Source organism: Astatotilapia calliptera, chromosome 10 (genome assembly GCF_964374335.1).
Source record: "Astatotilapia calliptera chromosome 10, fAstCal68.1, whole genome shotgun sequence".
NCBI classification, from domain to species: domain Eukaryota; kingdom Metazoa; phylum Chordata; class Actinopteri; order Cichliformes; family Cichlidae; genus Astatotilapia; species Astatotilapia calliptera.
In genome coordinates, this window is record NC_137431.1 from 9,470,144 (window position 1) to 9,487,738 (window position 17,595).

Below are 17,595 nucleotides of genomic sequence, written 5' to 3' on the forward strand. Positions count from 1 at the left end.
AAATCACTTTTTTGAAAACTGTTCATTAGGTAATGAGTACATTTTTTAACTATAGGGTTGGATACTCTTAGGTACTCAAAAAGAGTATGTGAATTTGTGAATCTTTGGAAAATTATTAATTACATGTTTACATATTTAAAAAAAAAAAATTTTTAAACATGTATTTTTTTCTGTATTTCAGTGTCAATTTATATTTGCGAAAACACAATTTTCCTTTTATGCTCCCAACATTAAACGGCTATCAAACCCTCAAACAGTCCATATATGTGTCCAAGGTCCACGTAGGTGGGAAGCTTGCTGCCATGCAACCTACCAAGAGCTTCTTCTAACTGAGATCTGCACTCGATTTATAATCAAGCTGCGCATTTAAAGATAAAGTTTGCGACTTACATTGATGATGATCTTGATATAGTTCCAAGAAGACTACAGCTCTGTGTGAATACTATAATCACGTATTCAGTATGCTGCAGGTGAAGAGATGTGAATGATGTGGAAAGCTGCTGGGAGATTTGACAGTAATCTAAATCAACGGCACACTCGTCTTTCTGACTCATTCTTACTTCTCCATTTAGGCTATATTAAGAAAAGGAAGTGGTTTTGGTGCTCTGTTCTGTGTTGCTGTTGATCACGCAGACATCTGTTGGGTATAAAAAGAGGGAGGCGTAAATAATCAGTAAAACCCATTGTTGTCCTACCTAGGACTGCATAATCATCAATACAATTCGCAAAGCAGCGACACCAGTCGAGCTGAAAACTGTGCTATTTTTTTACACAATTATTTTGAGCAATTCTATTGTTCTTAAAGGCCTTTCACAGAAACTGACGTGCCAGAGATTCATTTTTTTTTTAAACCTAAAGCAATAATAATCATGCCTATATCTGTCGTCTTCAATTTCACCTACATATTTTTGTCTGAGCTCTCTCCGACCGCTCACAGAGCACTTTTAATTATAGGCATTGGTAAATGTCATACAACAAACAGCATACAACCTTTCTGACACTTGGTTACCACACACCACATGCAGCGGAAAAGGACAACAGAACAAGCACTTATAGATGACATAAAACATTTATGAAAAACATTATTCCGCATCAGTTCACCAACAGCAAAAAAGAAAAAAAGAAAAAAAAAGAAATTTGCATAAAAAATCGAGTTATTTTATCAACTTCCCCTTTTATTTTCCTCTCTTACTGTATGCTGAGTTTCCCATGTGATTTCTGGCTATTTAGGCAGTCTGCACCTGCACTCATAACTTTCAGCTTTAGAGGGGAATGTTTAATTTGGTAAGATGTTGCAGATAAACTGGATGTTTTCTGCAGGCGGTGAAGTAGACACAGAAAAGTTTGGACCCCCTGCTGCTTAACCTGCTGTGCTGCAGACAATTTAATTATCACGAGCATGAAAACAACACCAGACAGTAAAAACTGGTAATTAAAAAAAATGACAAAAGCAAAATTAAAGGTATTAAAGGCAACATCACAACCTGTCATGCTGCTATAATCTACCATCTATAGTCCTTTATTTGCTTGGTCCTCAGACTGGCGGTGGCCAAATATTCTGACAAAGAGTATTAATTCTCTTTGAGCCCTAAAAGCTGACTTAATCTAATAAACATGAGAAGGATGATAAGGCTAAATATGTATGAGGGGAACTGAGAACAAAAGGAAAGAGGATGACTTCATCTCAAAACCCCCTCACCTTTCACTGAATGACGGAAAGTCCCCATTTGTTAGTAAGATCATGGTGTGTTTGTTGTAGATGTTTTGCGTGCGTCCAGCTGCCCCACTTTCTTTCCCCTTTTTTTTCTCTTTCAGTACCTTCACTTCTATAAATAACCAGCTTGCTGGCTGTGTTGGTGGACAGCTTCATTAAGGAGAGTCCCAAGGTCATCAATTGATGGTTGACAGTTGTAGTGGTGCACTCAGCAAATGTTAGAATGACCACGAGAAAGCTCTCTCACTATCTCTGTTGTGTTCTCACCTTACCCTCTGTTTCAAAACCAAATTGTGGCTGTGTGTGTGTGAAGGCTTTTTGTGTGATTTCTGGGTTTGATTTGAACATGCCTGGCATAACACATACCACTGGTTGCACATGTAATGCTGGTACATTTTCAGCTTGCTAATTTGGTAACAAAATCAAACAAATGACTAATTGTCATTCTGTAGCTGACCTTGCAGTAATGGAAACAGTTTTCCCTCACTAAACGCTGGTCATGTGACCCAGTACCAGTTGGAGTCAAAGAGCTTTTTAGCTGCAGTAGAATATACAAGGTCCTCTCTTTGCCATTGATGCCAGTATACAGAAATCAATTCACCATTCTTCTTTTTTCTTCAGATAAAACATTTCAAAGACCAAACGCAAGCACAAGTGCTCATTATCAAGGCACCTTCCGAGGCTTCGTAAACTTGACTGAAGGTCACAGAAAAGCTTCCTAACCAAAATAGGGAAACTGGAATTGCTTCCTTTTATTTATATACCTCCAGCTACAACCATTCAAGCTCTTGTGTTTACCGACTCATAGTGAGCCTTTCGATTATTGTCACTGTTTCAGAGTGAGACCAAATGCAAAACCTGGCCACCCTCTCTCATCTGCTACCAAGGTATGAAATTGAAAACTAATAAATGAGTGTTTGCAGAATATTATGATCACACAGTGAAGTTAACCTTTGAGCTTATGTGCTCATTAATGTCACTGCCCCACATTTTTTAAACCTATTAGACATTTGTATGAAATGAATTCTCAACTCGTAGCCAAAAATTTGTCTTTTTGAGGTTAAAAGTAGCACCATCTTTGGTAAATTCTAAGCAGTTTATTCTTAACATGTCAAATTTGTACAAACTGAGGAAGTTAGCTTAAAATTTAAGACACACTGTTTACATGTTTCCCATCAAGTTACTACATATTTGAAAAAAGTTAATGTAAAATGTGCAAAACCATTAAAAAAGAAGCAGTGCCTCATCATGTCTTTACCATAAAAGGAAAGATGGCAAAGACTTTCTTTTGGGTCGTTATGCCACCTAGAGGAAAAATGGGATTGTGCTCAGCCTGCTCTTGGCTTGCATCTATAATGTTCACCTATAATAACTATGGAAGTTTATTTTTGATTAGATAATATCTATAATTTATTATAGGTTTGGATTTGTTTTCTCTGTTTTGGACATTAATTTTATGACTGCCACTCGACGCTCTCCTAGCTAACTCAGAGAAATTAAAACACAAAAAAGAAAACTGGAACAGTAATGTTGTCTCAAACAAAGAATGGAAAAAATATTTCAATATTTCTTTAAAAAATAAACTGGTCCAGTCAGGAAAACGGGGACAGAGAGAGGGGAAGACATGCAGCAACAAAGAGTCGTGGGTAGCACTCGAACTCAAGCCTACTGCTCTCCGGCCACCAGGCATATGTTTGCCTGCTCACTCACTGAGCTAAACCAGCTTCCCAAAGTGTTTATGGAGTGTTGTAATAAAGGAGAGATGTTCAAAAGTATACACATAAAATATGCATAAAAGTCCAAGTATGCATACATTTTTAAACTACAGCAGTTCAAAGTTATCAGCATTTTATTAGTTTGTATTTGTACTATATCCAAATTATTTTTATTTGCATTTTTATACTGAAACCCAAATAATTTAGATACTAAGACTGTACTTTATAATGCTTGCAGCTTGTGTTAAAAGATTTCAAACATTGACATAAACAAATCACATTTAAAATTGAAACTTGCTTTGATTTAGCATATTCATGTAATTTAAACTGAATGTGCTGAAGCTTGGAAAGTGCAAAAAAAAAAAAGAAGAAGAAGAAGAAGAAGAAGAACTCTAGATCATATGTTTTATCTTTCTACAGTTTTCTATCTCTTTCACATTTCTACTGAAAGTAGCATGTTTGTTGGTGCCAGATGGGCTGATCTGAGTATTTCAGAACCTGCTGATCTACTGGGAATTTCCCCACACAACAGTCTCCAGGGTTTACAGAGAATGGGCCAATGAAGAGAAAACATCCAGCAAGCTGCAGTTCTCTGGCCAAAAATGTGCAGTGGTGTTTCTACAGTCTGTTGGGGCCAAAGATAAAAATTCAGTGGTGGTCCTTCCAACCAGCACTGATCACCACGTTACAAAAAAAATCTGACATCACAAAAACAAATGAACAAACAGAAACATGGCGACTTAATGCACAGCTAGCCAAGTTAATGCCAAATGTCAAACAAAAGAATGAATTTAATGGTAGCAGAAGTTACGTTATTCAGGCTTCTTTCTCGCACAGTTAAGGTTAAACTAGCAGTGTTTAGTAAGTTAATATTATATTTAATCCACTCACCCCGGTCTTGCTTTCCCCCCTCCTTATTGTCGTTGCTGCGATTCCAAATCTGCCAGCCCTCTGGGACCAAGCAATTGGCTGCCTTCTGAATATGTGATTAACAACATGAAAGCATCCATCTCACCTTGTATCAACTGTTCATGATGCTGGTGATGGTGTAACGATGTGGAGAATGTTTTCCTGGCACTCTCTGGTTTCCATGTGAGCATGATTTAAACACCACAGCCTTCCTGAGTATTGTTCCTGAGCATGTCCACCCCTTAATGAGCACCATGTCACAAAGCTTAAATCATTTCAAACTAGTTTCTTAAACAAAGTGATTTCATTTTGACCAGATGGCCTCCACATTCATCAGACGTCAGTGCAACAGCGCACCTTTGGGATGTGGTCAGTTGATGCCATCGTGTTGATATGATGCATAGTGTCCAGTTATTTTGAATACCTGTGCTGGAAAACACATTTTACCAACTTACCATCAGCTGCAAAATAACCGTATCAGCTGTATTTACATGACAAGCCTCACTTTATTGTTTTCCATGGATGAAAACACAAACTGCGTGTACAGAATGGTAATCACATGCAATACAAAAATATGAATTTTTACAACAACATAAAAAAAAAAAGAAAACAAAAACACGGATTGGCCAATACTTAAAAAACAAAACAAAACATTGTACAGCTTTTGTACAGCATTCTGTACATGAAAAAAATATAAATATATATACACATCTGTAATAGCCAGAGCAGTACCAGTTCAAAAATGTTGTCATGTGTTTTACATATAAAATGTTTGTAGAAATATTAGAAGAATTGTCTTAATTTGCTGTACATTAAATAATGTATATACAGTACATTACATACCATTGGATTTGCAACACAACATTTACTGTAGTCTTTCACAAATACCACCACCCCCCCAAAAAATAAAAAAAAAATAAAAAAAATCAAACAGAACAAAAACAACCCTACATGTTCCAACACAGTACACTCACTCAGTCAACACACAACCACAAGCACACCAGCTGAAGCCAGCAATCACAAACAGTATACACAAGCACGCACAAGAGGTACTGTTTAAGGAAGGTATAGGACACTTTTTGCACCAGATTCCTGATTTCTCCTTCCCTCTTTTCTTTCTTTCTTTTTTTTGTTGCACAGAAAATGCGATCACTCAGCTCCTCGAAGCAACTTCCTTTTAAGGTGCACTTCACACTTCAGCAGATGAGCATTGCTAAGAAAAAGTCTGCAGAAAGAAATAGACTGTAGTTTTCTATTTTCGTGTAGATAGTCTTTGTTTTCTGTTTGCATTTTTTGTCTTCCACTTCAGCTCGTTTAGCATACGCAAGTCTTTATCAGTGCCCCCTTTTGGAACGCATCAAATAAACAGTGAATTCACCAGACCAAAAATGACAAATAAGCTAACACAAGGGAAAAATAAACACTGCAAAAGAAACCATACGCAAAACAAAAGAAGCAAAAAAAGAAGAGTCTATGATTTTTTTTTTCCATTTTGACAAAGTGCATATTGGATTTATACTTCTCAGGACATGCCATCCTACAATCCTTAAAAAAATAAAAATAATAATAATTAAAAAAAAACTGAGAAGGAGGAGGCAGGTGGTTTAAGATCATCACTCAAGCAGCATGTCAAAGTTGTGTCAAACACCCTCCACCACCACCACCCAGGGAGTGAAGAGATAAATGAAGCAGGGTGTTTGGTATTAAGGTCCATTTTTTGTCCAGCAGTGTGTATTTGCGTGCGTGCGTGTTTGTGTTTTAGATAGAAAGAGAGCCATGTGGTCAGGACCACCCCAGGCAAGAACAACCACATCACAGCAGCACAGAGAAGTTGAGCAGGGCCGAGGATAGGGCAGCCATCAGCAGGCACAGACCACAGCACACCAGTCAGTCTCAGCACAGACACCACAAGCCAGTTAGTCAGAAGCCTCAGAGTCTCGACTGACATTACAGGAGAAGACCAGAAGGAAGTCAAAGAGCTAATTTTTTTTGTTTGTTTTGTTTTTAGAGGAATGAAGGGATTTAGGGTGATGGGCGACAACGGTTGTCCGTCACACCTCAGTCCAACGATCCTCTCTTCCGAACAAGGAAATAACATGGAAGATCGGACTGTGGATTAGTGGAAGTGGCGCCTGTTTCAGACAGAGGCAATGCTTTGATCAATCCTGTAAGAGTTAAGGATTCAGGAGCATGCAAGGCAGACCCAGGCTTTGTTTTGCATTGCTTTTGTTTCAGAGTGACGGCTACAACCTAGATTAGACAAGAGAAAAAGAAAAAGACAAAAAAGCAAAAGAAAACAGACATTAGACGGTTAGTGAAAAGTTAACAGGCTTACATTGGAGAATGCAAGATATCGCACGCACTGATTAGTTAGAGGACATCCATGAGATTTAAAAGGTTTAAAGCATGTTTAATGTGATTTAGAAGTCATTTGAAAGTCAGCTGTGCAAAGCTACCATTTAAGAAACAAGAGTGAAGCCCAGTGACTGCTGGCAGCAGTCTTGAAGCAAATGTAAGAAAAGTGTGTGAAAAAGCAAACCATACAGTATTGTGCAAAAGTCTTCACCCACATATAAGCAAAATGTGGGTGTTTTCATTCATTCATTCATTCATATATATATATATGTTGTGGCGTTAAGGTTATTTCAACGAGATTAACCTGAAAGCACTAGTGGGAACACAACGAATATGACTGCACATTTACACCGACATCATCCTAGTGCAAAGACAAAAACAACAAGCATGCATGCTACAAACTTTAGCCGAGTCATTTAGACAGCTGTTAGCACAGGATTCTCCTTATGGAGACCTGATATGTTTAATATGCTGCTGAGAATATAGCCCAGAAGAAGCGGATAGTATAGCTTTTATTTTGGAAAGAGACATTTCTCTGTAATAAACTCTCTTTTCCAAAGATGAGTGATTCCTCAATCAGATACAGGGCTCGCAATATCGCTAGCCCGACGTCCCGGGGCTATCTCTGCCCTGCCTGTCGGGCTATTGTAGGAAGGAAAAATATATGTCAATGCTTTTGCATTCTTTCAGAAATGTAGCTGGGTAATTATGTCATTGGGTGAGCCACTGTCAATATGTGACATATTGAAATTGTGTTTGAATTTGCGCTTGTTTTTTTGCTTTCACTTTGCAATCGCGCGAACTGTGTATAGAGAGCGACAGCACTGATCTGTGAGTGATGATAATTTGCGCACCAATTCCTCTGACATCGTCTTATTAATTGTTAGCTTACTATGCAAACATGACAAGTGAAATCTCCCGCAGCTTAAACATGTGAGAGGTTGATCGCGCAGAGAATCGCTGAGCTTATGTGAGTGCGGCAGGATATATATTTCACTACGATGACCTGGATGACTGAGAACCTTCACAGACGGATATATATTTTAGTTCTGCTGAGCCAAATAAGACAGGTCAGGGTGAAGAAGTGAGAGCCAAAGAAAAGCTTACCACAAAACGGAGAAGTTATGACAAATCAGACTATAAGGCAAAAAGAAAGTGCAGCTTTATGGTTTCATGGACAAAAGAATTTCTGTGGCTGCAATATGACGAGCTAAAAAACAACACGCACAAGGGTTAGGGTTAAATTTAAAAACTGTACTTTTGTGTTAAAATATATATTTATAATTTTAATAAATGACAAATTAAAAAGGCATGAACATTTTTTTTTGTATCGAAAAAATATCGAACCGTGACACCAAAGTATCGAACCGAACCGTGAATTTTGTGTATCGTTGCACCCCTATACACACACACACACACACACAGATATTGAACCGTTTGATACGGTGCTTTCGGTTCGGTACGCATATGTATCGAACAATATAAAATTTTTACATTTATTTTATCAACTTTCCTTCTGACGATGCTGTCTGTGTTGAGCGCTCAGTGGATCTGTGCTCGACAGTGCAGCCTAGGCGGAGTAGTCGAACGCAGATTCAGAGAAATGGCTCTTTCCAAAATAAAAGCTATACTATGCGCTTCTTCTGGAGTATACTCTCAGCAGCATATTAAACATATCAGGTCCCCATAAGGAGAATCATGTGCTAACGGCTGTCTAAATGACTCTGGTAAAGTTTGTAGCATGCGTGCTGTTGTTTTTGTCTGCTTCCACTTTGCACTAGGATGATGTCGGAGTAAATGTGCTGTCATTCGTTGTGTTCCCACTAGTGCTGTCAGCGTTAATCTCGTTGAAATGACGTTAACGCCACAACACGGCAAATCTCCGTTAACGAGCTACTGCGGATCGCCCCGTGCGTGCGGCTGGACGGCGTCAACACGTTAACAAGCTAACTGCGCTAACGCACTAGTTCCCTCTAATGTAATTGAGCATTGCGTGGCACATCCGACATAGTGTTTTACTTTTGTCCATGACGCGCTTACCTTCAGGGTTATACTTCACATGAAGACCAAAATAGTTCCAAACGCCAGATCTGAATTAGGGTGGGGGAGGTTCAATTTGCCATGTTGCAACTAGCTTTGCTTCTGTCTCGCTAGCTTGCCCTGCGATCAGTAGATCTGCGCTTGACAGTGCAGCCTAGGCAGAGTAGTCGAACGCAGAACCACTGAGCGCTCAACACAGACAGCATTGTCAGAAGAAAAGTTGATAAAATAAATTAAAAATTTTGTATTGTTCGATACATATGCATACCGAACCGAAAGCACTGTATTGAATGGTTCAATATCGATACGAGTATCGTTGCACCCCTAATATATATATGAAAACAGGGCGTTGTTGGAATGCTACTACGCAAGTAACCCTGGCGGAAGGGGTTACATGAATAGGATGAGGGACCTATGGATTCTTCGATACCCAACATCCACTATGACGGTGAAACAACTAGTAGCTCAGTGTTCCAACATTCGAAAGAAGGGACTGCTCTCACAGCTAGAGATTGACGAGGTACAACATAAATGCTACGGCAAGGGGGAGCCAGGACGCCAGGTCAGGGGGGAGATATCATCACCCCCACCCGAGATTGGGTACCAAGCCCCAAGTGCGATAGGAGAAGGATCGTTGAGTGCAAGAGGAACTGACCTGAAAGATAGGATCATGGCCAAGCTTGAAACCTGGACCTCCCGTAGCCGGTTACCAAGATTACGTGAAGTACCCTCAGAAGGTCTCCTAGATGATGTTAATGCAGCACTACGGATGATACCTACAGCCACGATTACCGACACTAACAAGCTGATCTACAATACGGCAGCAGTGATCAGTGAGATGCTTGGCTACAAGTTGAACAGCCACAAGGGGCAGTACCCTCCATGGAGAAGAAGGCTAGAGGCTAAGATCAAGGCAGCACGGAGGGAGATTAGCCAACTATCGGAGTTGCAGAAAGGCGCGATGAGGAAGGTGCCTAAGAAGTACAGGAAGCTGTCCATACCTGAGGCCTTGGAAACTGCCAAGCAACGGCTCACAGCCTTGGCCAGCCGCTTGAGGAGGTACACCAGAGAGATAGAAGGCAAGAGAATAAACCAGCTGTTCTCCACGGAACCAGCCAAGGTGTACTCTCAGTGGCAGGGGAACAATATGAGAACAGGCTGGAGGCAGAACAATACTGGAAGAGCATATGGGAGAAGGACGCAACCTATAACGGCAATGCTCAGTGGCTAGTGGATCTGAGGGCAGACCACAGCGACCTCCCCAAACAGGGTCCATTAACCATCACAGTGGCAGATATCCAAGAAACGGTCTCCAGTATGAAGAGTTGGACAGCACCAGGCCCTGACATGGTTCACTCCTACTGGCTGAAGAAACTGACTGCACTCCACGAGAGCCTGGGAGCACAAATGAACCAGCTGCTAGTTCACGAGAGACACCTGGAATGGCTAAGCGAAGGCCGGACGGTCCTGATCCTAAAGGACCCCCAGAAGGGACCGGTCCCCACCAACTACCGACCAATAACCTGCCTCAGCACCACGTGGAAGCTCCTGTCAGGCATCATAGCGGCTAAGATGAACAGGCACATGGGTCAACACATGAGCGGGGCACAGAAAGGGATGGGCAAGAATACCAGAGGCGCAAAACACCAGCTACTGGCAGACCAAGCAGTCAGCCGAGACTGCAGGACCAGACTGACCAACCTGTGCGCTGCCTGGATTGATTACAAGAAGGCCTATGACTCAATGCCCCACAACTGGATCCTGGAATGCCTAGAACTATATAAGATCAACAGGACCCTGGGAGCATTCATCAGGGGATGTGGCGGACAACACTGGAGGCCAACCTCAAGCCTATAGCACAAGTCACCATCAAGTGCGGGATCTACCAAGGAGATGCTCTGTCCCCACTGCTGTTCTGCATAGGCCTGAACCCCTTTCAGAGGGTCAGGCAAGTCCTGAGGAGTCAGCTGAACGGTAAGAACAAGATCCGGGCTATCAACACCTATGCCCTGCCCGTGATCAGGTACCCTGCTGGGGTAATAGGCTGGCCAAATGAGGAGATAGAAGCCACTGACATCAAGACAAGAAAGCTCCTTACCATGCATGAAGGGTTTCACCCCAAGTCCAGCACCCTGAGTCTGTACGCTAAGCGGAAGGAAGGGGGCCGGGGACTGGCGAGTGTCAGCACCACAATCCAGGATGAGACAAGGAACATCCACGAATACATCACGAAGATGGCCCCAACTGACAGTGTGCTCAGTGAATACCTCAGGCAGCAGAAACCCAAGAAAGTGGAGAAAGGCGAGGAACCATCATGGAAGGACAGGCCCCTGCACGGTATGTACCACCGGCAGATAGAGAAGGTGGCCGATATCCAGAAATCCTACCAGTGGCTGGACAAAGCTGGACTGAAAGACAGCACGGAAGCACTAATCATGGCAGCACAGGAACAAGCACTAAGCACAAGATCCATTGAGGCTGGAGTCTATCACACCAGGCAAGACCCCAGGTGCAGGCTGTGTAAAGATGCTCCAGAGACAATCCAGCACATAACAGCAGGGTGCAAGATGCTAGCAGGCAAGGCATACATGGAACACCATAACCAAGTGGCCGGCATAGTGTACAGAAACATCTGTGCCGAGTATAACCTGGAAGTCCCGAGGTCAAAATGGCAGATGCCCCCAAGGGTAATGGAGAATGACCAAGCTAAGAGCCTGTGGGACTTCCAGATACAGACGGACAAAATGGTGGTGGCTAACCAACCGGACATAGTGGTGGTAGACAAACATGAGAAGACGGCCGTAGTGATCGATGTAGCGGTTCCGAATGACAGCAACATCAGGAAGAAGGAACACGGGCTCAGAGAAGAGCTCGAGAAGATGTGGAGGGTGAAGGTGACGGTGGTCCCAGTGGTAATCGGAGCACTAGGTGCAGTGACTCCCAAGCTAGGCGAGTGGCTCTGGAATATTTGGTATAACTATTCCTGAAGTAGTCTTCAGGCTTCATGAAGGACATTTGGAGCACTTCTTTGGATGCTGGCTGCTTTTTGTTCTGTATTCTATCAAGGTGATCACACACTGCTTCAATAATGACTTAATATTATTATAATGACCACTTATTCTTTTGTCCTCTACTTGCCTAGTTACTCAAAATTTTTAATGGACACACTGCACACCATGCTGAGATATGTAAAGTTTTTAGTGACGGTCTTTGGGAATCACCTTGTTGGTGCAAAAATACAATTTTATGTCTGTCAAACTCATAAACTCTCATCTGTATTTTTTTGCTTTCTTTCAATCTTCAACTAAAGAAATGGTAAGAGATTTTAGATTTTTGCAACAGGCTGCTAAGCAAAGTGCCTAAAGCCACATTTTAAAATTGGTTCCTTACTTTCTTCTGAAAATGATCAGTTTCATACACGGGACTAATGAGTGAAAATTAAAGGAAAACTCTGAAAGACCTTCAAAAAGCCAGGAAAACTATTATGACTCCTTGAAAGCAAAATATAAAGAAGTGAGGAGTGGCTGAACACTTCTGGACAATACTGCATAAAATATAGGAAACAGTGGAGACGTGAGGCTATAACAAAGTTAATGCTAGTGCCAGGAAAAGAGGCATATGTGGTTGCATGAAGTAGTTAAGGTGGTCTATGTAAGAATGAAAAGACTAAAGCAAAGAGTCGATTAGATGTTTTACGTCCAAATATCTACATGCATTCAGCTGAGTTTTAATTTGATATCTATGCATTACCCAGTTACACTCTAGCTATAGTCTGTTGGTCACAAATGTAACAAAGTTCTGTATGACAGACTTATTTTTGCCAAAAATGTCTCATTTCAATAAACAGTGCTGTGCAAGGAATTCAAGTTCAGAAGTCATGTTTCCAGCTATAAATTACAAATTTCACATTTCATCTGAGCCCAGTACTAAGGCTGAACCCAGCTCTGATCTGATATTCTACTCTCAATAAACAAATAAGAAAAAGGAAAGAAAGGTTTTTGTGTTCACAGGTCCAGTGTCTTCACACCATCCTTCATTTCTGGGATACCTACTCTGCAGACTTCCAGAAATGTCCAGGGTGGGACAGTCTGCGGTTGAGTTTGGGTAGCTTCTCCAGCATGTCAGCCAGCTGCGTAAAGGTCGGCCTTTCTCTCAAGTCGTACGCCCAGCAGGCAGAAAGGATTTCCTGAAACAAGAAACCACTTCGTTTCAATGTGACTGGCAAACCATTGACCCGCACTCACCGCACTGTGAACTACAATCGATTGACCTAAAAACTACTGCAACATCTTGATATCGTTGCATCAGCATGGGTATTTTCCACTCTTACACAAGCAGAACAAACATCTACATTTCTGAATGACTGACACACTCATGGTCCAACTCACAGTGACCTCCTTTCCCAGGCTGATTTCTGCCAAAATCTTCTTTATGCCCTCTCCGCTCCCCACCTGCCAGATGGTAGCTTCCACAGGCTGGTTAGTGATTGGCCAGTCCCTAGCTTGAAGCTCATACCAAATTGTGCTTGAAGTGGGGAAAAGGAAGAGCATTTTGTTTGAAATTCAAATGGTGGACTTCCTTTTTAGTCAGTGAAAGTTATGACAGAACTCAACCAGATGTGCATGAAGAACTTACCCAAAGGCGTACACATCTGCTGCGGTGGAAAAAGGAAGGCGGTCCTCATTGTTACCTGGGCTCATTCTGCGCACAATCTCTGGTGCGAGATAACAAATCCAGCCATGTGGAAGTTTGAGTTTATTTTCACGCCTGGAAAAACAAAAACAAAAATGCAGTTTTCAGTAACACTTTAAATGGAGGGGAAAAGATGTATTAAGAGGACAAAATGCATTCACTAAATAAAGTCCCTTACTCCTGTTAGCTACTAATGAACCATACACAAAAGGAGGCAAAAAATTAGTAAGATGTGCGCTCAAAATGTGCTTCAGAAATCAAGAGTGTCCAGATAATGATTGCAATTTTACAATCAGGAGAGTTCCCTCTTTTTACTGGCTGACAAGGGAGATGCCTACAGAAGTAGCACTGCAGACCTCAGCTTATCACAGATCAGTGGGCGTCCCCGGGTAATAGAGTGGTTTTAGCACTGCTTTAGTTAAGGTCATAGTTTTAAGGTCTCTTTGGGGTGTGGAGCGGTGGACATGTTTCTTACCTTCCCTCCTGAACAACTCCAGAGATCCCAAACAGGCCAAAGTCTGCGATCACAACCTTATTGGTGTCATGAAAAACGTTCTTTGACTTCAAGTCTTTGTGAACAATGCCTTTGGCATGCAGATAGCCCATTCCCTGTCCAGGCCAACGGTGTTCAGACAAAGGAAAACACAGTAATAGAAAATTATATCTTTGACTACACAGTTCTGCTATGTTTAGTACATAACATGATTTTTCCCCCCTAAGATGTCACGTTTCTCACAAATTAACACACAAAAAAGAAACAAATACCTTTACAATCTCCTGAGCAATTTGTCTTGTCTTGTTAATATCCAGAGTGTTTTTAGTGTCTCGAACTACTGAGTAGAGTGTCCTCCCTTTACAAAAACTGCAGGAGTTAGAGGAAAATCATTCTATTAAAGCAAACACATGCATCCGGTTTAGAATCGTTTTTGAGGTAACCTGTGATATTTTTGTTCTCACCTGGTGATAATGGCCAGGTGGGGTGGAGCCATGCAGGCTCCCATAAAGAGGACCACATTCTCATGCCTGGTCTGTCTGTAGTTCATCACCTCCTTTTTAAAGAGCTTCAGGTGGTCCTGATTGTTCCCATCGATCTCAAGAAGCCGGATGGCCACCTCGCCGTGCCACCGGCCCTTGTGCACTTTTCCCCAGCGGCCCTGGATAAACAAAACACAAACTGTCTGATTTTTTATTTTTTTCGAGTATGCAACACACTAGGAATTCGTTGGGTAGATTCCTCACCTTTCCTATGAGCTCCCCAAGGTCCAGCTGCTCAAAGGGGATGTCCCACTCTTGCAGGTAAACGCTGGTCTGACTGGCCTTGCGGGAGATGGGGCCCTTCCACTGGTTTCCCCGAGAGTTGGGCAGATCATCCAGCTCGTCGCACTCGCCGTCGGAGCCCATGTGCATCCTGATCTCCCCTCTGTCGTCCTCATCTTCTCCTCCATCCACATTGTCCTCATCATCCTCCTCATCGTCGTCCTCCTCCCCTTCGTGATCTTCATCTTCGACCTCCTCATCCCCTTCCTGCAATAGTGTGGCGATGGTTTTTGTAAAAGTTGATTTAAAAAAAAAAATCTACCAAATATAAATTTAAAACTGCCGATGAACATTTTGTAAGCCAGTGTTGCCACCTGAGCAGGTTCTAATCAACAGATGTCACAGGGACTTTTAGTCACATTTGGATGTTTTAATTAAATCTCAATCTTCAGTCACCTGAGCTAATTTCATACCCCAGTTGACAATTGTCCAACCTTTTAGGAAATCAAAGTATGAGTGTCTAAAAACTGAAAACAAAATTAAACAAAACCAATTTCTGAAGGTGTGACACTGAACAGCTTCACTGTACAGACTAATAAGCAAAGAGCCAGGAAACAGTACAACAAAAGAATATTTGTAGACTGCATCTCCAGCATTACCTCTTCATCGTCATCTTCTACCAGCTCATCATGTACGTCGTCTGATGATTGCTCTATCTCACTGCTGTGACACAGAACACTGATATCAGAGGGGTTCAAAGCAAGACAAAAAAAATAAATAAAAGGCTGTTTCCGAAAGAGTGACACTGCACAAAATGCAAGTTATGCCAGAGTACAATGATCTGCAGATCGTTTAAGCTCTATATTTCATTTTAAATAGTACAAAGACATCATGACAAATGGTGAAGGTGAGATTCCGATAAAAGCACCAAATGTTTTCCGTGGATGACAGATCTATACTGCAGGCAGGCCAGTTTTAATGATTTCTTTGAACTGTTCTGTTTCCAGAGTGGAATGATTGTACAGCATACTTCTTTAAAGCCTTTAAAAAAAACAAGAATTGGGTGCATAAGTTTGAATTTACTTTGGATCATCTTTAATTGAAGTGTCGTTGACAAACTTTGAAGTTTCAAAGCAAAATAAAGTTTCTCACGTTCAACATTTTACATTTATTTAAAGGTTTTGCTGTGTTATTCAATTAAACATGTGGTTTACATAATTTGCAGATCATCACATTCTGCTGTTATTTACATTTTAGAGCATTCTGCCATTTTTAAGAAACAGGGTTGTAAATAACCAAAACCACTGTGTAGTCACTAAAACTTGGATTAAAGCTTGAGACAAAAAAGTCTTACACTCTGTCCTGAAGAACATCTGAGTGGAAATTTGCAGGACTGGAAACATCTGCAGAGGAAAATGACACCAGTTAGGGATGACCGATGGGAGCAAAAGCTACAGAGCCAGCACCACACATGAACATGACTGCTCATGCAATTTCCTACTACTTCCAGCAGATGGCATCAGAATGCTGCCACACAGTCAAACACAGCTAATCTAACTACTATAACCCTTAAAAGCAAACATGCAGGAGACAGAAAACTGTAAAGAAGCCATGGTGTGGAGGGAGAGAGGGATGAAGGGATCTTAACAATGTAGTATTACACTTTTGGACCATCAACTCACCTGGGAAGATAAATTGCTGTCTATGCTGAAAGTAACAGGCAGCTTTTTCAAAGAAAAAGAGAATTGGAAGAGTGATAAGCAAGGCAAGGGACACAAGGGTTTTTGGTTAGAGAAGCTTTGAATTAAGAGATCTTCTTAAAAACTCCTTTTAGTGTTAATATTGTGTATTTGGGGAAAAAGGATAAGTAGTTGTGGGAGCGCCACACTCCTGAACCGGAAAAGATTCATTGTCAAATGCATTGAGGAAAAATCAGAACAATGTCAGCATGCATGTTTCAGTATATACTCTACATGTGTATCTGTGCATCTGTGTTTGTGATTCTGTACCCAAGCTTACCCGGGAAATTAAATCGGCTGTCTCGATGACCTTTGGGTGAAGGGTTGGGCGGTGGTGTGGCACTGGGGGGGTTGCTCTGCTGGAAGGGTGCTGGGGAGGAAGGTGTGGATGAAGTGGTGGAGGATGGGTTGCTGCTGGAGTCCAGCTGGTTCAGTACTGGTGGATGATCCTGCTGGGACCGGGATGGAAGGTTACAACACTAAGCATGATTGCTATTTATTAGCCATGTTGCATTGCCTTCAAGATTCCTTCAACAAGCTCTATGCTTTATTTTCCTGTCAGTGCACACTTTAATAGTCAGGTGTGATTTCAGATACATTATCTTTACAATGGTTAGCATGGACAGATGATGGAGATAATGGAGGTATATGTATTGGCATAATAGTTCAAGGTAATTAAAAAGGGACTACACACACGGCAGTTCTCTGAAAGTTCTTTTAATTTACCTTTTTCGTAATAGCCTTTGGTAGTGTGCCAAACTGCGGTGCTTCCTGCGGCCGGTCCACTGGGTTGTTTATATCAGAGGGAACTGACTCGGTCCTCCGAATTTTGGCAACTGTGGGAGAAAACCAATCATGTCACAAACAGGCATGAATGCCAAATAGATTTAGCCCATCAGCTGCACAGCGTGGGATGAAAGAAAACTTACTTGGTAGAAAGGAGATTCTGCAGGATGGAGCTTCCTTTGTACATTTGTTGTGGCACTTTAATCTGCATTAGCAAAAAAAACAAAACAAACCATAGGCAGCATATGAGAGGCTTAGCGGTAATTCGTAATTAGCACCAACATGCCTTACACCCAGATCAAGATTTAGCCAAGACATCAGATTCCCACCTTCCTAAAACACATGTGCCTTCTAACGGACCTTTTTTTTTCACCACTTTTTTGGGTTG

General features: G+C 41.6%; 1 protein-coding gene across 8 annotated transcripts in view; it reads right to left on the reverse strand.

Annotated features, from left to right (window-relative positions):
* The window catches only part of ksr1a (kinase suppressor of ras 1a), a 40,680-nt gene that overhangs the window by 2,171 nt on the left and 20,914 nt on the right, over positions 1-17,595 (reverse strand). For 3 of the 8 annotated variants that reach the window (XM_026182059.2, XM_026182055.2, XM_080306998.1), the window contains 14 exons: positions 17,351-17,412; positions 17,148-17,257; positions 16,702-16,873; positions 16,365-16,406; positions 16,037-16,085; positions 15,342-15,405; positions 14,665-14,949; positions 14,383-14,579; positions 14,191-14,287; positions 13,901-14,034; positions 13,369-13,500; positions 13,122-13,257; positions 12,786-12,919; positions 391-6,588 (listed from right to left, as the gene is read on the reverse strand). In XM_026182059.2, the coding sequence (XP_026037844.2) occupies positions 6,582-6,588; positions 12,786-12,919; positions 13,122-13,257; positions 13,369-13,500; positions 13,901-14,034; positions 14,191-14,287; positions 14,383-14,579; positions 14,665-14,949; positions 15,342-15,405; positions 16,037-16,085; positions 16,365-16,406; positions 16,702-16,873; positions 17,148-17,257; positions 17,351-17,412 (1,621 nt within the window). In that variant the 3' untranslated portion in view covers positions 391-6,581. The remainder of the gene's footprint in view (positions 1-390; positions 6,589-12,785; positions 12,920-13,121; positions 13,258-13,368; positions 13,501-13,900; positions 14,035-14,190; positions 14,288-14,382; positions 14,580-14,664; positions 14,950-15,341; positions 15,406-16,036; positions 16,086-16,364; positions 16,407-16,701; positions 16,874-17,147; positions 17,258-17,350; positions 17,413-17,595) is intronic. The other 5 variants (XM_026182057.2, XM_080306996.1, XM_026182056.2 and 2 more) reach the window with 5 other exon arrangements.